At 59.4% G+C, this 19,925-nt stretch overlaps 2 protein-coding genes across 8 annotated transcripts; both read left to right on the top strand.

Moving 5' to 3' along the window:
- Positions 1–421: 421 nt before the first annotated feature.
- On the top strand, positions 422–9,706 carry SLC11A1 (solute carrier family 11 member 1). Of its 6 annotated transcripts, none has more exons than XM_042995323.1 (15): positions 422–656; positions 1,220–1,353; positions 2,215–2,337; positions 2,677–2,796; positions 3,559–3,665; positions 4,047–4,117; positions 4,454–4,521; positions 4,664–4,819; positions 5,750–5,908; positions 6,986–7,105; positions 7,199–7,318; positions 7,747–7,896; positions 8,382–8,455; positions 8,803–9,032; positions 9,182–9,706. In XM_042995323.1, exons 1-15 carry the CDS (start codon positions 650–652, stop codon positions 9,259–9,261), a joined length of 1,719 nt encoding a protein of 572 aa, XP_042851257.1. In that variant the 5' UTR covers positions 422–649; the 3' UTR covers positions 9,262–9,706. The 6 variants fall into 6 exon arrangements, with proteins under 6 accessions (XP_042851257.1, XP_042851258.1, XP_015394735.2 ...); XM_042995324.1 differs by having other exon boundaries at positions 426–656; positions 6,986–7,075; XM_015539249.2 differs by having other exon boundaries at positions 429–656; positions 8,879–9,032.
- Positions 9,707–13,968: 4,262 nt separating this feature from the next.
- Positions 13,969–19,693, top strand: CTDSP1 (CTD small phosphatase 1). Of its 2 annotated transcripts, none has more exons than XM_042995335.1 (7): positions 13,969–14,129; positions 15,558–15,706; positions 16,150–16,254; positions 16,364–16,420; positions 17,049–17,141; positions 17,272–17,457; positions 18,003–19,693. In XM_042995335.1, exons 1-7 carry the CDS (start codon positions 14,063–14,065, stop codon positions 18,129–18,131), a joined length of 786 nt encoding a protein of 261 aa, XP_042851269.1. In that variant the 5' UTR covers positions 13,969–14,062; the 3' UTR covers positions 18,132–19,693. The 2 variants fall into 2 exon arrangements, with proteins under 2 accessions (XP_042851269.1, XP_042851271.1); XM_042995337.1 differs by having other exon boundaries at positions 16,153–16,254.
- Positions 19,694–19,925: the final 232 nt, after the last annotated feature.

Raw genomic sequence — 19,925 nt, forward strand, 5'->3', positions numbered from 1 at the left:
AGAAGAAACGAGCTCAGAGAAAGGGATGGGTCTGGTGACCATCTCAAGTGAATCGGTGGCAGACTCAGGTCCAGAATTTCTGGTGCCCCTTTCTTCCAAGGCTCTCCTTGGCCTGAATCATCAATGCATGTCCCTGTGACAGAAGACCTCAAGGTCCTCTCCTCTGAGGCACTCAATGGGAAACAGAAGCCTGGATGGTCATTGGGACTTTCGTGGCTGGGGACTCCAGACTGAAGAAAAGGGCCTGACTGCTTGTGTCTGGGCTGGGGGGTGGTTGGAGAAGGCAGTCCCGTGATCTGGATGTGAATGCCCATGTAGCAGGAAATGTCCTGAAATTACAGCTAACTGGGGAGGCACAGAATTCAGGGTGCCTGGAAGGGGGCCAAAAGTGTTGTGGGCCTCGGGCCAGGAGGAGAACGAAAGTTCCTGCATTTTGGCCTAGACTCTTCCGCCACAGCTGGCCACTTCTGCCTTTGGAACGTGTTTCACAATGCCTCCTGTGTGTGAGGACAGCCTAGATCAGCTGAGGATGGAGAGGAGGGCGTGGGCTTACATAGTGACACGCACTGGCACTCAGAGAGGAGGCATGAGCTGAGTATAGGCTCAGCATCCCATTCACGCGCGGAGAGTGCCTGCGCCTGCCGTCCTCATGACAGGTGAGTAGCCCCCTCTGGGGTCAGAGGCTCCAAAGGGGGTTGGGAGTAGGGAGAGTCAAGGAGGCAAAGGAAGCCCCTTTGCATCCATCCCCCATGGATGTCCCGGTCTCGACCCAATTCCGGACCCCAGCCTGGGGTTGGGCTCTTCGCATCCCCACGGGCACAGCATCCCTTTTGTCCGTCCTTTGTGTGTTTGGAGTTCCTGGAGCTTACCTGGCAGACAGAGGAGGCAGGAGTGAGGGCAAGGGACATCCATATTAGCATCAGTATGCCCTCCTCAGAGCCCAGGGTCCTCCTCTGCATCTTCTGGGGCAAGAGAGCTCTGGTTCAGGAACCAATGTGCTCACATGGAAGGAGAGTAATTCTGGAAGCTCTACTTCCCACGCATCTTCTGAAATGTTTGGTCGAGGGGTGGATGTGATGGACCCACGCTGGGAGTCACTGTTCACTGGGCCGCAATTACTCCACTTTGCCAGAAGGACGTAGGGAAGGAGGACACATGGCTTTAGCCCTGGGCCTCCAGAAAGAAGCCACTCACCATGGCTCACTGGGGCCCTTTGCAGGTGACAGCAGCCCTCAAAGTCTAAGCAGGAGCAGCTATGGCTCCATCTCCAGCCCACCCAGCTCAGAGCCACAGAAAGAGCCTCTCAGAGCAACCTACCTGAGCGAGAAGATCCTCATCCCGGACACAGAACCGGTGGGAATGCTGGAAACTTCCTGGGGTCTTTCAGGATTGGCAGGATGCTATGGGATCCCACAGGCTGGGGCAAAGGGCTCTCCTGAAGACTGTGGGAAGCCCCTTCTAGCTCTGAGCATCAGTGATTGACAGTGGATACTGTACCCTTTCTGTTTCTGTCCTTAGCTCTTAGCCAGGGGCCGGGGGGCAGGGGATCATTTTTTTGTGTGTAAAAATTACCAAGCGGCTTTCTGAATGAATCCCAGCTTTCTTATGGAGAGAAAGGGGCTACGATGAGTTCAGGTTGGAGTCTTGAGCGTTTGTTGCAGTACTTAAAGGAAAGGACCCGGAGGAGGGCATGTAGGGAAGTGAAGGAGGCTCGAGGCTATCTTCTGGGATGCTGTCACCTCGCATTTCCAGAATCTTTAGCAGATTCTCAGGCTGCCAGGCCAAGCCCAGGCTGCCAGGCCAAGCCTCCTAGGGGTGGGGAGACCCTAGGCTCAGTGGACAACAGAGAGGAGGGACCATGGTTTGAGGAGGACTGGGGAACGAGCAACAAGACCCGGCAGGCTTGGCCCGAGGAAAGAACCCCTTTGGGCTCTGAGGATCTGCTGAGTCAGGGCGAGCGTGAGGCAGGCTGTTGAGGCGCCTGTGGGTTGCCGAATCTGATGCAGAAAGTAAATCCACCATGACTCAGTAAATCCTGCTGCTTCCTCCCACCCCCATGCCCTCCACTAACCCCTAGGGTGGCAGATCCAGCAATGGGGGAGTGGTGGGCAGGGCTGGCCAGCGCGGGCTGATGAACCCAGAGGGGTTCAGCTGGGGGCTGGCCAAGGTCAGGAGCTACCACCCAAGACCTCGTCACTTCACTCCCACCCGCAGGGCACATTCAGCCTGAGGAAGCTGTGGGCCTTCACGGGGCCTGGCTTCCTCATGAGCATCGCTTTCCTGGACCCGGGAAACATCGAGTCAGATCTTCAGGCTGGTGCCGTGGCTGGATTCAAAGTGATTGAGTCGGGGCACCACGGGGAGGAGGGGTGACCAAGCCAAATGGGAGGAGACCCCCCCAGCTTGCCACATCTCCCCAGAGTGGCCTACATGACTGGTGTTTGGGGGAGCGGGTATTACGTTCAAATGGGCCAGAGAAGGGTCCCCAGGGCAGCCCTGCCAGAATGGGGGGTGTATGGGGGGGGGGGGTTGGTCTTCTCACTTCACCTCCTCCACTCTGTCCCCAAGGAGCGTCCTTGGTTAGAGGGTACCAGCAGTCTGGACTTGTCAGACCAACCCCCCCCCCCCCCCCGGACACACACACCAGGCTGAAGGCCTCTCCCTTCCTTCTCTCAGCTGCTCTGGGTGCTGCTGTGGGCCACGGTGTTGGGTTTGCTCTGCCAACGGCTTGCTGCCCGACTGGGTGTGGTGACAGGCAAGGACTTGGGCGAGGTCTGCCATCTCTACTACCATAAGGTGAGCCTGGTGGGCCTGGACAGGGAGCATCCACAGATCCCAAACCCCAAACAGCCATTTACAGCTTCTGTGATCAAGTAAATAAATCATCTCAAGTCGGGCATCACAAGCCCATTTGATAGATGAGAAGACTGAGGCTCGAACGAATAGTACCCAGACTAAGAGGGCTGTTAGACATCATCTGCTCATTTTACAGGAGAGGAAATTGAAACCTGGGGAAGTGACCTGCCCAGGGTGCAAAATAGGTAGGCATTGGCTTGGGATGGTCACCGGCTGGGGTAGACACTGGGGACTTGGTCGTTGTCGGTGTCCAAGCAGGAAAACAGAGACCTGGCCATGAGATCTTTCAAAGGTATTCAATGCAGAGGTGTGGTCACAAAGGTGATGGAAGGACTGAAGGAACAAGGGAAGGAGGTGTTCATCCAAGATCAGGGAGCTGCTGGGCAGCAGCCCAAGAGCCATCATTTGCTGCCTTCAGGAAGCTTGGCCGCTACTGTCAAAACAGCCACCAATGCTGCTGGAGCCCAGGAAGCCTGGTGCCCTTGATGATGCCTGTGCCAGAAACACCACTAGAAGTAGGGGGAAAGAGTGATCCCTCCCTGCCTTTTAATCTCCCTTAATTGTTTCCTACAAAACCTAACTGGAGGCCAGCTGGCAAGGCCGACAAACATAGTTTGTGCCGGGTATGGAAAGGTCCAGGACATCAACAAATAACAACAGTATCTGGCCCAGCCTTGATGCAGTGCTCCCTCCTCCCCCCAGGCGCCCCGCACTCTCCTCTGGCTGACCATCGAGCTAGCCATCGTGGGCTCGGACATGCAGGAGGTCATCGGCACGGCTATCGCATTCAGTCTGCTGTCAGCTGGACGGTACTGCCACCAGGGGCCCCAGCTCTTCAGTCCAGCGCTGGGGACTTGTGCTCCTTCTTCCCCAGGCCTCGTCCTTCCCCCCGTCCCCCTCACCCCCAGTCCCCTCTGACTTTAGAGCTGTTGCTCAATTTGCCCGATGGGGAACAGGGACCCAGAAACGTAAAGTGATGTCAGTCACCACGCAGACTTCAGGACTGCAGCCCCGAGCTCCCTGCCATGCTGGTCCCCCACCAGCGCCTAGTGCCATTTTCCCACCTCCAGCACACTCCCACCCCCCTCTGCCTTAGCTGCCTGGGGCCACTTGGGTCCCCGCTCCCAGGAGTCCAGATTCCACAGTGTCCTACCCTGAGGCTGGGCTGACCCCGGCCACTCTGGTTTCAGAATCCCACTCTGGGGTGGCGTCCTCATCACCATCGTGGACACTTTCTTCTTCCTCTTCCTTGACAACTACGGTGGGTGTGCCCCTCAATCTCCCAAGGGACTGGGTTGGGGGAACAAGTGAATGAAGAAACCAAGCTCCGCTGTACTGAGAGAAGGGCTCCCAGCTCCCTCACTCTGGCTGTGTGGCCCTGAGCAAATTACTGAGACTTCTGTTTCTTCGCCTATAACGCGGGGACGATAACAGCTCAGACCTCACCGTCTGTGGTGAGAACTCACTGAGGCAATATACGTTAAGCACTTGGCACAGTGCCTGAAACTTGCTCAAGATAGTAGCCATTAATAATTGCTTCTGTTACAATTTTTGTCATTTTTCTCGCTCTTGTTGTTCCCCTTTGCTTTCCCCCTAGGGTTGCGCAAGCTGGAAGCCTTTTTTGGATTCCTTATTACAGTTATGGCCTTGACCTTCGGCTATGAGGTGGGAAGCCAAAGCCTCCATACCCTCCACCAAGGCTGTTCCTCCGGGCTCCTCGAGGAGCCCCCTATCGGCCAGGGTCAGGGTGGATGGTGGGAATGGCTGCACGTGGTGTGGCCTGGCCTAAGGAGGCTCCTCCCCACAGTACGTGGTGGCCCGTCCAGCCCAGGTAGCGATCCTCCGGGACCTGCTCCTGCCCTCGTGCTCCGGCTGCGGCAGTCCTGAGCTGCTGCAGGCCGTGGGCATCGTTGGGGCCATCATCATGCCCCACAACATCTACCTGCACTCGGCCCTAGTCAAGGTGAGCAGAGGGAAGGGGAGGGATGTCTGCTCCCTTCAGCCACGCTCTGGTGGCCTCCAAACTTGGAGCCCCGCCCCTTTGGCTCCTGCCTTCCGGATTCAGGCGGGAAGGGAATCATTCTCTATGTATTCAGTATGTAGTAATAGAGCATCTACTATGCGTGGGAAAAGGGGGTCAATGATGAAAAGGCAGACAAGCCATCTGCCTTTCTAGGGCTTGCATTTCTAGTCGGGGCGGGGGTGGTGGGGGACAGATCATGAGCAAGTAAACAGATAAAGGAAAGAATTACGGGGGCCCTGGGTGGCTTGGTCCGTTAAAAGTCTGACTCTTGATCTCCGCTGGGGTCTTGATGTCACGGTTTGTGAATTCCGGCCGCACCTCCGGCTCTGTCCTGACAGACCCCAGCCTGCTTGGGATTCTCTCTCCCTGTCCCTTGACCTCCCTAGCCCCCCCCCCCCCCACTTGTGGGCTTGCTGTCTCTCTCTCTCTCTCTCTCTCAAAAAAAGAAAAAGAATTTAAAACTAAAAAATTTAAGAATTAAAAAAAGGAAAATTATGGATTGTGAAAGGTGCTTTGAAGGAAACAAAACAGAGAAGTATGGCAGAGAAAGACTAAAGAGGGGCTCCTTTAGAAAGGTAGTCGGGAAAGGCCTTGCTAAGGAGGTAATCTTTGAGACTTGAAGGATGGGAAGGAGGATCAGAGGAGAAGATATTCCAAGCAGAGGGAATGGTAAGTGCAAAGGCCCTGAGGCGGAAATTAACTGGGCATGCAGGAAGGGTGTCAGCTGATCAAGGCCATGACCGAACTGCCATGGAGAGGGCTTTGGAAAGAACTGGGGTTTGGAGGGAACATCGGTAGACGTGTGAGGGTGGAGAATGTCGGGGTAGCTCTGAGGAAATTTGGCTTTTCTTTCCCCTCTGACCTTTGCAGTCTAGAGAGATAGACCGGTCTCGCCGGGCAGACATCCGAGAGGCCAACATGTACTTCCTGATTGAGGCCACCATCGCCCTGTCTGTCTCCTTCTTCATCAATCTCTTTGTTGTGGCAGTCTTTGGACAGGCCTTCTACCAGCAAACCAACCAGGCTGCGGTGAGAGACACCTCCCCACACAGCCAGGGCAGGCCCCCCCCCCCACAAGCCCTGCAGGCTTTGCTGGGGACTCCAGGCAATGCATCTAAGCCCCTGAGTGTCTGTCTGCACTTCCAGCACTGGTAGGGGAGGGAGTCTGCGATCTGGCCTTTGGCTGAGACCCCTTCCCCACTCTGCTGGAGAGTCACAGCTCTCCCCTGCCCGGGGGGCAGGCTCTTAGAGAGTCAGACCCACCCCAGGGCCTGCAAGGCACAGACAATCAAAGGAGGAGCCTGGGAGGGTGGAGCTGAGTCTTAGAGGACCCCGCATCCCAGGTGCTCCCCAAAGGATGGACAGGATTTGTCCAGCAAACTGTAGGCAGGGCATTCTGGGAGTAGGTGCTTGCCTGAGCATGAGCAGGGAGTTGGGAATTCTTCTCTGAGTCCTCTCTCTTGACAATCTATTCATTCAGCAAATAGTTACTGAGGATTTGTTATGTTATCAGGCAGTGCCTAGACACGGAGGCGGGGGGGGGGGGGGGGGGGGGGGGGGGTAGAGCAGTCAATGATACAAAGCTCCTCCCTGGCTCTCTGGGGTTTGGGACCTGTGCCTGTCTCCTCTCTGAGTGGGTCTCTCTCACGTGGCTCTAACAGCTGCTAGCCAGCGGTGGGGTGCTTACTGAAGGCTGAGCACTGCAGGGGACGACTGACCAAGTCTCCCGGGATTTGGGCACGGCCACTGCCTTGCTATGTGGCCTTGAAGGCCAGGCCAGCCTCAGAGTTGTGGGAAGTGGGTCCCGTGTAAGGGAGAGGGGACCGTGGAGCAGCTGGACTCACTGCCAGCCAATTGTCTCTTTGTGGTAATGCCATTCCCTACAAATGCAACAGAACCCTGGAAACTGGGTTCCCGTGTGAATTCTTCTCAATTTTAGATGTCGGCAACAAATTCACATTAAAGAGAAAAAACATCTGTTAATCAAGCAAAATATATCTGGCCGGATTCGGCCTGCGGGTCACCAGTTTTCAACCCCTGGTCAAGACCTGGCAGTCTGATTTTCTGAAACTTCACATCTCCCTCCTACTGTCCCGGTGCCCACAGTTCGACGTCTGTGCCAACAGCAGCCTCCACGACTACGCCAAGATCTTCCCCCAAAACAACCTCACAGTGGAGGTGGACATTTACCAAGGAGTAAGCGACAGGCGGAGGCGGGCATGGAATGTAAGGATCCCGCAGGCTTCGTCGCCACGCCCACCAGGGGGCGGAGCCTGCTCCGGGGCGGTACCACGGCTCTAACCACACCCCTCCCTGCAGGGCGTGATCCTGGGCTGTCTCTTCGGCCCGGCTGCTCTCTACATCTGGGCGGTGGGCCTCCTAGCGGCCGGACAGAGCTCCACCATGACCGGCACCTACGCGGGACAGTTTGTGATGGAGGTGGTGGGGCCTGGGGAGCGGGCCGGGAGTCCCAGGGGTCCGAGGTCAACAGGCACACCACTTGGGCTCGGATACCAGCCTCACTGATCCTTAAAGCCGCCCAGAGGTCACTATTATAAGCCCCGCTTTACAGATGAGAAAACTGAAATGCGGAGAGGTGAAGCGACTGGCTCAAGGCAGCAGACCCAAAACTAGTAGACGCCTCCTCCCCAAAAGTTTAGTCTTAAGCATTAACCCGGGGGGGGGGGACCCCTCTATTTCTCCTCATCCATTCTCTCCACCAACTAGGGTCAGAGCCTCCCCCATTTCAGAGATGGAAAAACAGAGCGTTCCCCCTGATGCCTGATGGGCTGAGGGAGGACAGAGGATCCCTCCCTTGGAATCCCTAGTCCTGCACCCACCACCAAAATGCCCACTCCACACCCCAGGGCTTCCTGAAGCTGCGCTGGTCACGCTTTGCCCGCGTGCTCCTCACTCGCTCCTGCGCCATCCTGCCCACCGTGCTCGTGGCAGTCTTCAGGGACTTGAAAGACCTGTCAGGGCTCAACGACCTGCTTAATGTGCTGCAGAGCCTGCTGGTGAGCCCGTGGTCCCTAGCCACCCCCCCCCCACCCCCCTGCAGAGCTAAAGAGGAACCGCAGCAATCCTTCAGAGGGACCCTTCACACACACCCTCCCTCCCAGTCCCCCAGCGCCTTCCCACTATTCCAAACACACGTTTGCTTGTAAGGCTCACATAATCCCCATGGACATCCCAGGGCTAGGAACCACCATTGTCCCCGTTGTGCAGATTGGAAAACGAATGTACACAGTTAAATGATCAGTGGCAGAGTTGAGATGCAAACTCAGGCAGCCTGGGACCAGAGCCCCCAAATGTTTCTCCTGCTTTGGAGCCTCACAACTCTGGAACGCTCAGAGGTGGAGAAACCTCTGAGTGATTATGGATTAGGAGACTTGTCCAAGGGCACACAGACAGAGGACGAATGGAGCCCTGCTCCACTCCTCCCTTCCTTACTGTATTCTGAGGGCCATGATCCTCAGCCCATCCTCCTGCTTCTCCCCAGCTTCCCTTTGCTGTGCTGCCTATCCTTACATTCACCAGCATGCCAGCCCTCATGCAGGAGTTTGCCAACGGCCGGTGAGTACTCCCCACCCCAAACACCATGCTTGCAATTCTGCATTTGATCCTCACAACCACCTTGAAGTGGGAATTACCATTATCCATAAGCTCATACAGGTTAAGGAAGCTGTGCAGGCCCACACAGCTAGCAAGTGTAGGGCAATAGGGCTGGAATCTGGAATCTGGGGTCGGGGGCTGCTTCTAGACCCTGAGCTCCTCACTCTCACCTCAGACTCTGCTCTTGCCAGATCCTGCCAGTGTGGAGCCTGGAGGGCCCAGGAGACAGTAGTGGGCAAGGGGTCTGCTCCAGGCCCCACAGCCCAGAGAAAGTGGCTTTGTGTATCCCCTCACTCTCCCCACCCCAGCTCCAGGCTGGCTTTGGGCAGTGGAGACAAGGAGGAGGAGATGGGACCAGGCCTGAGCTTCCCTCCCTTCCCCCAGGCTGAGCAAGGCCATCACATCCTCCATCATGGCGCTGATCTGTGCCATCAACCTCTACTTCGTGATCATCTACCTGCCCAGCCTCCCCCACCCTGCCTACTTCGTCCTTGTAGCCCTGCTGGCTGCGGTTTACCTGGGCCTCACCACCTACCTGGTACTGTAGGGCCAGAGGGTGCCTTGGGGATGGGGGAGGCGCAGAAAGGGGGCAACAGATGGAAGGCATTGGGGGAAGGGGATGCACAGGGAGGGGAGGCTTCCCAGAGGTCTTGTTCTCTCCCAGACTCATGGTCTCCCTTCCTCCAGGTCTGGACCTGTTTCCTTGCCCAAGGAGTCACCGTTCTGGCCCACAGCTCCCATCAACACTTCTTGTATGGGCTTCCTGAAGAGGAGGAGAAGGAGAGGATCTCTGGATGATCTCCCACACAGGGCCTGGCTTGGGCGTGGAATGAGTGCGGCAGACTGGCCTGCCCGGGTGTGTGTGTGTGTGTGGAGGCAACAAGATGGAGTGGGAGTTTTGGAGGCAGGCCAACCAGGCTTCCATAGAGACTTGCTGTTTCCCAGCTTGGACAAGTGATTTATCTCCAGTCTCAGTGTTCTCATCTGTAGAATGAGGACAACGCCAACCGTGTGATGGATGTAAAGCACTTTAACACAATGCCTGGCACGTGGGACTTAATAATAATAGTAACTCCAAAAATATTTATTGTGGGCCTATAGGAGTGACCTGACAAACGGACCCATTTGGGAGCGGAACACAGGCATCAAACTGGCAGTTACGATGGTCTGATTAGCTTGATGAATGCTCAATAAATGCTAGTCTACTTCTCATCCAAAGGCACAGGAAAGTAGAAACAGGGAAAGGACAAAATCCTTGGACCAGTGGAAGAGTCCTCCCGGCCCCCCCTCCCATTCGAATGTCAGTTCCTAGAGTAGCTTCAAACTAACCCACTTTCCAGGCAGTAAAACCAAGGCGCAGACTTCTCCTCTTCAGGCGCCAGGTCATGGAACCCAAGAGTCGTGCCTCCGAGGCCCAATTCATTTGCCATTTCCCCAGGGGACTGGGCGGCCGGGACTCCCACGCCACGCACTTAACGCTCCCTGGGTGCTGACTCCCAGCTCCCCCTAGGGGCAGGGACGGTCCCGCGCGCCCTCACTCCCTCCCCGCCAAAGAGCAGGAGGCAAGCGCTCCGACCTCGCGCCCCGGGGCTTCGGAAGGTGGGGGGGCGGAGGGTGGAGGGGAGCTGTGTGGGCGGGGAACCCCCTTGGCCGCTGGGAGCCGCCCGGCACCCCTTCGCCCGGTGCAAGGGTTGCACTTTACAGACGCTCCCTGGGCTGTTTCTAGGCTCCCCCAAGTCCCTCCTCCGGCCTCGTCGGGTCCCACGGACCACTGCCCTGGAGCTGCGGAGAGAGGTGACCAGAAGGGGCCCCCAGGCCTTTGCCCTGGGGTGAGCCTGGAGCGGGCTTTGTGCCTGGAAGCATCCTCGATTGCCTAGGGATCCGGCGGGGCAAGCTCCGCGCTCAGGTTGAGGCGCTTGTTTATGAGAAGAATTTCCTCTTTCTTAAAAGGGCAACGATGCGAGTGGGGCCCTTAAGGAGTGACGGGATGGGACAGGTCTGGCCCAATCAGAGAAACGGTGGGAGAGGGTACCTGAGCTAGAAGGCCGCTGAATCCCTCTCTGGGCTTGGTCCTGGAGAAGATGGGACCCGGGCTAGCGGAAGAGGAGGGTGGATGGAGGCAAGATAATGGAGAAAGGCGTCTTCCATACTCCTGCCCAGCGTCCTGGAACTGTCCCCAGCTATACCTCTGCACACACTCTCTAGTCAATTCACTAGGTATTAATTGGGTGTCATCCCTGCGCTAGACATGGGGGAGGGAAGCAAAGTCCCGAATTAAAGATGTCAGCCCTCCAAGAGTTCACACTCCAGTAGGGGGAGACAGCTAGGTAGATGATAACAAACCACTGGGGGTGGGGGTGGGGGGGAACCAAGTGCGTGTCAGGCGCACCTGCAAAAGACAAAAAGGAGAGGCAAGGGCCAGAGAAGGTAACTCCTGGACAGGATTTATAAAGTTGAATGGGGGGGGGGGGGGGGACAGCCAAGGAAAAATGAACTTGCCAGGAGCGAGGACAGGTGTGTGCGATCTTGTGGGGTGGGGTGTTCTTGGATCTTGTGGAGCAGGCCGGGGGTGGGGGGCGCTCCAGAAAAATGAGCAAGCTGGTCACCTGCATACTTACGCCTGGCATTGACAACTTGGGGGCAAGGAAAGCAGGAAGGGGAGGAAACCAAAGGGTCAGCTACAGGGCTACCCTGGGCCTGAGCAAGGTGTTAGCAATGAGGTCAGGCCAAGGTCAGTCATTTCTGGGCAGGGAGGTCCCTACAAAGGGCTTCCCTCCACCCCCATAGTAGCTTTGGTCTTCCTAGGGGGAAGGAGGGGATGTTTCCTCAGCCCCTCAGGTGGGAAGGACCTGCGGTGGGCACCCTGCCTTTCTACACGGACCCCCTACTTCACTTGCCTGGGTTGGGCTCTTACCAACCCCATTTGGCAGTTGAAGAAGCCGAGGTGCTGAATAGAGAGGTCACTTGCCCACAGCTGCCAGAGAGAAACCCAGCTGAGTCCTGGTGTTTCTGGACCCACAGCACCTATGATCTGATTTCCTCCTGGGGTGCAAGGAGAAAAATAAATTGGGGATAAGATGACCTCCCCCTGCTGGGGCAGTGCAGTTAAGGGATAGCAGCTGGGTGTGACACACACACACACAAGGGAGGAAACCCAAAGAACCCACCAGACCCTGCACAATACTTCCACCGGCTCCTCTGTCCCCATAGACCCCCAAGACCCTGCGCTGCTGCAGGGGGCCTCCACCCCTCCCGGGGGGGGGGGGAAAGGAGCCTGGCACTGCATCAGAGCCTGGGAAGGTCTCCCAGGGGAAGAGGCCTTGTTAGGGGCTAGTGTTAGGGATGGGAGGTGAGGGGAACAGTGACGGCGGTGGGCAGCGACCCTGCCCGGTGCCCTACCCCTTTCTTCAGCCACTCTGACTCTCAAGAGTTCAGCCGGCCAGCTTCCAGCCTTCAGAGAGGGAGAAACGAAAGGACAGGAAGGCGAGCCGCCCTGCTCAGGCCAGGGGGTCACTCAGTCCTCCACCACACATTTCCTTTTGGGGTCAGTGCAAGCCGGGATCCGGAGACGAAAGCTGACATCCCGCCCCGGGGCTCAGCCGAAGGGGAGGGGTCTCCGCTCGGTGGCCAGGATCCCACCTCTACCCTCGCTGGAAGGCTGGGTCTGGTCGCGTCACTTCTCGGAGCTCAATGTCCTTATCTGTAAAGTGGGAGAGGAAGAGGGTCGTTCTGAGGAGTGAGCGAGACTAAGGGGCGCAGCCAGAGCAGGACGAAGCGCTAGCTACACGTTGGCTATTAGTATTGAATGCAACGATGGCGGCGGTGTGGGCGGCGAAAGGGAAGGAGGGGGGCCGTGGGGTCCAGCCCGGGACAGGGTGGTGGTGGTGGTGGTAGAGGTCGTGGTGGAGGGAGTCCCAGCCCGGGGCCACCTCCTGTCTCCCCTGGCGCGGGGCACACAGCTGGCGCGCCTCCGGGCCGGCGCCGCTCTACTGCCCGGCCTCCCCGGCGCGGGGCCTCTCCCCTCCCCGGCGCGGGGCCTCTCCCCTCCCCGCCTCCCCCCTCCAACCTACCCCGCCCTGGGCCTGGAGGACGTGCGCCGTGCTCGCACCACGCGGCTGGACGGGACAGGACGCGCCCGCTCCGCCCCGCCACCGAGGCCCGCGGGGGAAGGAAGTGCTGAGGCGTGTTTGTCAAGGCTTGGCGTTATTATTATTTTTAAAATAGTGAACGCAAAATAGCAAGGACGAATGGAAAGAACTTCATAAACAGGAAACACACATACACACACACACACACACACACACACACACAACCGTAGACCTCACGGCGCAGAACACGGGAGTTTCCCTCGTGAAGAATCCGCGCGGAAACGCGGCTCCCGGCCAGCTGGTGTCTCTGTACACCCCAAATGAAACGGGTGTTTACAATCGTCCAGTTGGTGTCTGTGGACTCCCACGGTCAGAAGTTTGGCCCGCAGGGATTGAGCGCGCCCACTGTGTCCGGGCACCGCGTGAGCCCCCCGCCCCAATAATCACAGAGTGGCCGGCGTGGAGAGTAGAGGAAGGGTCTAGGAAGGCCTCTTGGAGAAGGTGGCATTTCATCGAGGTCAGTGGGATTTGGCTCCAAGAAGGAGCTGGAAACTCTTCCAGGCAGAGGGAGCAGCGCAGTCGAGAGCCCTGAGGCACTTGGTGCCCTGCGGAGGGCACCAGATGGGGCTACCGGGCGAGATCGGCAGGGGGCATTCTGGGGCTGGGAGTAGTAATTTTCACGCCCTACGGATCCGGATACCTGGCCTGCAACTGCGATGAGTGTTGACAGTCACAGTCCGGTCAAGAGCACAATTCTACGGATGTACACAGCCGTTTGGAGCTGAGAGAGCCTTCACTCGCTCAGAACTTTACCGCGAGGGGGCCCCCGCAACCACTGAAGACCCATTTTGCAGACCAGATAGCGTTATTCCCGTTTCCCAGATGAGGAAATCAAGAAGCGGCTAGCGTCTGGCCCTCGAAAAGCGCCGAGGTGGAGCCGCGCCGCCCTCGGGCACTCCCCGGCGTGGGCGCTCGGGGCGGGTGGGGCGGGCCCTGGCCCGGGGCGCTCGGCTGTCTGGAACAGTGGGCCGGGTGCCGGTCCTGCCACGCAGCCGCAGAGGCTCGGGCCCGCGGGCGGGCGGCAGGAAGAGAGGCGACGCCCCCTGGAGCGCGGCAGGAACCCGGCCGGGCCCGCCTCCCAGCCAGCAGAGCCGCGCCGGCCCCAGCGGTGATGAAAGCGGCGGCCGAGTCCAGGTCACGCCGAAGCCGTTGCCCTTTTAAGGGGGAGCCTTGAAACAGCGCCCGGGTTCCATGTTTGCATCCGCCTCGCGGGGAGGAAACTCCATGTTGTAACAAAGTTTCCTCCGCGCCCCCTCCCTCCCCCTCCCCCTTAGAACCTGGCTCCCCTCCCCTCCGAAGCTCGCGGGGATCCCTCCCTCCCACCCCTCCCCTCCCCCCCGCGCCCCGATTCCGGCCCGAGCCGGGGGGGAGGCCGGGCGCCCGGGCCAGAGTCCGGCCGGAGCGGAGCGCGCCCGGCCCCATGGACAGCTCGGCCGTCATTACTCAGATCACCAAGGAGGAGGCGCGGGGCCCGCTACGGGGCAAAGGTACTGGGGCCGCGCGGAGGGGGCTGCAGCCCGGGAGCCGCGGGAGGGGAGGAGAAGGAGGCCGAGACCCTACCCGGGGCAGTCGCCGCCGCTGCCCCGGGCGCCCGCCTCTGCGGAGCTCTGAGCTCCTAACCGGAGAGGGAGCGGGGAAAGAGTTTGAACTAGCCGAGGCTCAGAGACGCGGGGCGGGGCCTGGAGCCATTGGGGCGCTCCCGAGTGCTCGAGGTGGGGAAACTGAGGCAGAGGTAGAGAGTGGATTCCTTCCTAGTTTCCTGGGCTGGCGTAGCGGGTTGCCCGACAGTCGCCCCCTCCCCCCCCATTGGCGCCAATGAAGCTGGGAGATGGGGGGGTTGAAGAGGGCGCCTTCAGGCCACCCTCTGAGGCTCCGCCCCGGGCCGCGATCGCCCGGGTCGGGTCGCCGGAGGGGGTGCCGAGGTGACAGCGGGCTCGGGAGGGTTGGAAGGATCTCCCGCCAATACACAGCTACGATCCCAACAAACTTCCGCGTCATGCGTGGAAGCACTAAGCCTCTCAGAGGCACAGAGTGGGGCAGCCACTTCTAAGGGTCGCTAGCGCGCCCGCGGGGTGTCCCGTACGACGGGCGGGGCACAAGGAGCCCGGGCTGCAGGCCCTTTGGCGCCGGGCCTGTGCACACACGCACCGACCCGGTAAGCCGTGCCGCCCGCCTCCACCGGGCGCCCAGGAGCTGGAGGCTCTAGGCTGGGGGTCTGCCCCTCCCTGTCCGGGTGTTGACCTTAGAGACTAGGAAGTCCCTCCAGGTCTGCCCAGCTCTGGCCTGGTCCTAGCTCAGCCCGAAGGCAGGGGGCCCGGTAGAGGGGCGGTGGAGGGTGGGCCCGTCAATCAGGCGGCGGATGCCCAGCTCTAGGTCGGAGGTCTGGGCGGGGCGAGGGCGGAGGAGGCGGGGCCGGCAGATGGCTGCGGGACACTGGTTCCAGCCAGGCTCCCACTCCCAGCCTCGGGGCCTAGCCTTAGTGAGGACTTTGGACCCACGTGGGCGGAAAGGATGGGAGGAAGGCGGGAGTGGATGGCAGGGCCTCAAGTCCCAGCCCTCCTTGGTTAGGGGCCGACGGAGCAGGGGCTGCTCGGGTAAGGTGGGTGTCAGGAAGCCCCCCACTGGGGCCGAATCCTCAGTAGTGATGAAGGCTGGGAGGAAAAGAGAAAGCACTCTCCGTAGTCCCCTTCCAGCCAGCCCACTTCCTAATGAGGGTAACTTTGTGCCCACACTAGGAGGATTTCTGGGTACCACAGGGTGACGTGGAGTCAAGGCTGTCAGGAGGGCCTGGAGTGTATCTCCTTCAACGAAGGGGGCGTGGCCAGACCCTCTCACCCAGGGGATCGCACCTGGGCACCTACACCCAACTCTGCAGGCTAGAGTGCACACCCCCACCTTGGGCCTCCCTGCTGCAGGTGACCAGAAGTCAGCAGCTTCTCAGAAGCCCCGGAGCCGGGGCATCCTCCACTCGCTCTTCTGCTGCGTCTGCCGGGACGATGGGGACGCCCTGCCTGCCCACAGTGGGGCGCCCCTGCTGGTGGAGGAGAACGGCGCTGTCCCCAAGGTGCGTGGTGGCTGGGTGGGAGCTGCCGGGGCAGCCTGGGCTCAGCCTGGAGGATGTTTAGGAAAAGGGGCTTTTCATGACCCATCTGCAGGCCTTGGAAGGTATGGAAGAGGGTGGAGCCCCCCACCAGGCCCGCCACCCTCCCTCTCAGGTCCCTCCCAGCCGGTCCCTGAATGCCCCAAGACTGCCACCCAAGGGAACTCTATAAGGTGGGAGCTTTCTCTACCTTGGTGTTCCACGTGGGGAAGTGAGGTCCAGAGCCAGGTGGCCTGCCCCAGGCTCCAGTTGGCAGGGGCAAAGCTGGGAAGGGGAGGGTCTCTCCCCACTATCCCTGTGCTTCCCCAGGTAGAGGGCTGGGAGAGGGAAGACGTGCTTAGGAGAAATGACTGGGTTTTAAGAGAATTTAAAAGAAGTGCCCCCGATGACCTCATCTGTCCCTGCAGCAGACCCCAGTCCAGTACCTGCTCCCAGAGGCCAAGGCCCAGGACGTGGACAAGATCTGTGTGGTCATCGACCTGGATGAGACCCTGGTGCATAGCTCCTTCAAGGTAGGCCCTGCCCAGCAGCCCTCAGCCCCGGGTCTCTGAGGGGGCCTGCCCTGGGCTGGGGGTATGGTCTCTGCGGGCCCCGCCCCAGCAGCTCCTTTTCCCCCCACAGCCAGTGAACAACGCCGACTTCATCATCCCTGTGGAGATTGATGGGGTGGTCCACCAGGTGAGGGGCTGGGTGTGGGGGGGAGGTGGGGGGCTTGGCATCTGCCTTCCAGACCCTAGGCTCCTCTCACCAATCCTGAGAACCCCAGGTGGGACTTTGATAGATGTGCGATGTGAGGCCCCAGAGGGTGTGAGACTTGCCCGAGGTCGCACGGACCCTGAGGGACTTGCCCAACTCCAAGGCCTGCAGGGAGTGGGGTTCCTCCTCGGCTCCCCCTTGCCCCACCTTGCCCGGGACCCAGTTCAAGTAATTCAGGATAGGTTGTGTGCTGTCCAGCCTGTTCTCCATTACTTGGCTCGGGGGTCGGTGCCCTGCAGCCTTGGGGTGAGGGGGCTGCCCCTAGGCCCCTACATTTGGCTGAAGCCATAGTTGGGGAAGGGCTGGGCATTAGTGATGCCCCGTGAGGTAGGACGTGAAGCCAGAAGTTGGAGGTTCATTTTGATCCTCTTCTGGAAGGATAGCTGGAGTGGCTGGCTGGCCAAATGGAGCCCGCAGACCCTGGGACCGGCCTCCCTCCTGTGCACCTCTACTCTTCCGTTTGCTCCCTCACGGCCCTCAGCCACCCTCCCCCCCCCCCCCCCCCCCCGGCCTTGCAGGCCTGCAGTTCCCTTACTGGCCCACCCCCTAGGTCTACGTGCTGAAGCGGCCCCATGTGGATGAGTTCCTGCAGCGAATGGGCGAGCTCTTTGAGTGTGTGCTGTTCACCGCCAGCCTTGCCAAGGTGAGTCCCGTCCCCCCCACACTGAAGGGCTCCTGGGGCCACCGGCCTCCCATGAGCCTCCAGCCTGCAACTGGATTGACCTCTGGGTCACTCACCATTGGCCCCGGATGACCCATCTTCCACTCCGTAGTATGCAGACCCAGTAGCTGATCTACTGGACAAGTGGGGGGCCTTCCGGGCGCGGCTGTTTCGTGAGTCCTGCGTCTTCCACCGGGGCAATTACGTGAAGGACCTGAGCCGGCTGGGCCGAGACCTGCGGCGGGTGCTCATCCTAGACAACTCGCCCGCCTCCTACGTCTTCCATCCAGACAACGCCGTGAGTGCCGGGCAGGACCGGGTTAGGGGCTGAGAGCCAAGGAAAGGGTCAGCCATCAGGACCACCGGGGCCTCCCCATTCCCATGCTGGGTGCTGTCCGGGGCCTGGTGCCCTCCCATTCCTCCTTCCTGCCCTTGATGACCTGTGCCTGCCACCCACTCACCTCATCCACCCGCTACTGCATCCCTTAGTGACCATTTGATCCGTTTGCTTGTGCGAAGAGAGTGCCTGGCCGGGCCTGAGGCCCCCGCTGCAGGCTGGAGCAGTTTCACACTGCTGGCTGTGACCTGTGAGTGGGTCACAGAGGTGCTGTGGTGGGTCCTAGCTGGGAATTTTTAAAAAACAAAATAGAATAGAAAATATTGGAGTGTTTTGCAAACAGTAAGATTAAGGATCATTTCGTAAGACTTGTATTGCACGCATAGATGTGATTTACTGTGGTGTTGCCAGAAATGTTTGAAAACCTCGGGTAAGGGGCTTCTGGGTGGACATCCTGTGCCCAGAGGCCCCGGCCCCCCCTCACTGCCCCACATCCATCTGCCCAGGTACCAGTGGCTTCCTGGTTTGACAACATGAGTGACACAGAGCTCCACGACCTCCTGCCCTTCTTCGAGCAGCTCAGCCGCGTGGATGACGTGTACTCAGTGCTCAGGCAGCCAAGGCCCGGCAGCTAGTGAGGCGCCCCAGGGGCCAGGACCTGCCCCTGACCGGTGCCCACGCCCCTCACACGTGGACTGTTCCTTAAGAAAACCCAGCGGCCGCTGCCGCCACCTCAGCGTCATGGGGAAGTGGGCCCTCCCCACCTGCCTGGCCAGGCTGTGAAAGGGGCAGCGGGCTGCACCAAGGGCGATGAGCCCCTGGGTCCCTGTGTCAGTGCCTTAGAACCTCCTCCTTCTTCTTGGGGGACCTGTGGGACCCTGCGTGCAGCTCCCCCTTTTTCTCTCTCTCTGCTGCCATGTTTCTCTGCTGCCAAATCGGGCCCCTTGGCTCTTTCTGGTTCTGCTTGGGGGAGGGGCAGGCTTCTTGCTGCCCCATGCCTTGGGCCCCCAGCCTGGGAACAGTGGACACCAAGTGCCTTGCATAGAGCCCTTTTCCCTGCCCTGTTTTCCCAGGGCCACGATCAGGTCAGCTCTTGCCCGGAACAGTCTCCAGATTGCTGCAGTCTAGCCTGGCAGGGGAGGAACCAGTCTCCGCACCTCCTCCCTTGGGACTGACACAGACCCCGCCAATCTCTGCCTAGGAGAGCAGGGAGGGAAGATCTGTTACCACTTGTGAAGGGAGCAGGGTGCGTCCTACGGGACCCCGGAGTCCAGCTTCTCTAGGCTCAGCAGCAGCTGAAGGCTGCTCTCCACGCCAAGACCTGACCCCTCACATCTGCCTTGACCACCCCAAGGCCCTGGGGCTTGGCTCCCCCAGCTCCTAGTGTGGGGGCATAGGCAAGACCCCTTTGTGGTGCCATATAAATATGTATATGTGTATATAGTTTTAGGGGAAGGGGAGAGGGAAGGGCTGGGGTAGAGATACCCCTCCTTCACCCCTTTCCTGGACCCATAAACTGGGGGGAGGGAGGGAAAGGATTTTTACATTTTTTAAACTGCTATTTTCTGAATGAAACAGGCTGGGCCAAGAAGTCCCAAGCCCTGTCTTCTGTCCCTCACACCCTCTTTGCTCCAATTATTCATTCAAAACACATTATTAGCACCTTCTCTGTGCCCAGCTCTGTGCTAGGCCCACCAGCTGAGTGTGTGGGGTCCCTGCACCTAATCAGTGCCTCCCCACCCACTCCATACTTCACCGGTGCCTTTAGGGGAGCTGTAGGAGGTGGGACCCTTCTTGTGGGGTTTGGGGGTCTCCAGGAAGCCTGGCCAAGCTGTCTCCCCTCCCCAGTGCCAACCTATCCCCTGTCGACCCCAGCCTCACCCCCTGCTGGCTGGGGGCAGCTCCCAGGACATCCTGACTTCCAGCTCTGACTTCTCTATCTGGAACCCCTTCCCCCTAAATGCTGAGTGTGGAGGTCAAGGCCTTGGGCTCTCCCCAAGGCCTAACGGTTAAGGGGACCCACGTAGCAGTGCCAAGGGGGATGTCAAATGGAGATGTCATTGCCCTCCTCCCCTCAGAACTGGGGGTGGGAGGGAGGACAAGGTTGGCCTGAATCGGGTGGCCTTCCCATTTAAGTGCCTTCTCTGACTGAAAGCCCCACACTGTGACAAGAACTAAAGAGAACGCCAGACCCCCATCCCGCTTCTGTGGTCTTTGGGGGGACGTTGAAGCTGGGAGTGGTTGTGTCCCGTGAAGCCACACTCAATTCGGTGTATCTTTTGGCGGTGGAGTGGGTGGAGGGAGGGGCTGCCCTAGGTTTCGGGGCTTCAAGAGTGCAAGTGCAAGGTTAGTGCACAGCGGTGGGCGGATCCGAGCGCCTCGCTGTACTGTTTAATTATTCTACCTCTCTTAGTCTCAGTTACCTGACC

This window comes from Panthera tigris, chromosome C1, assembly GCF_018350195.1.
Source record: "Panthera tigris isolate Pti1 chromosome C1, P.tigris_Pti1_mat1.1, whole genome shotgun sequence".
NCBI lineage: Eukaryota > Metazoa > Chordata > Mammalia > Carnivora > Felidae > Panthera > Panthera tigris.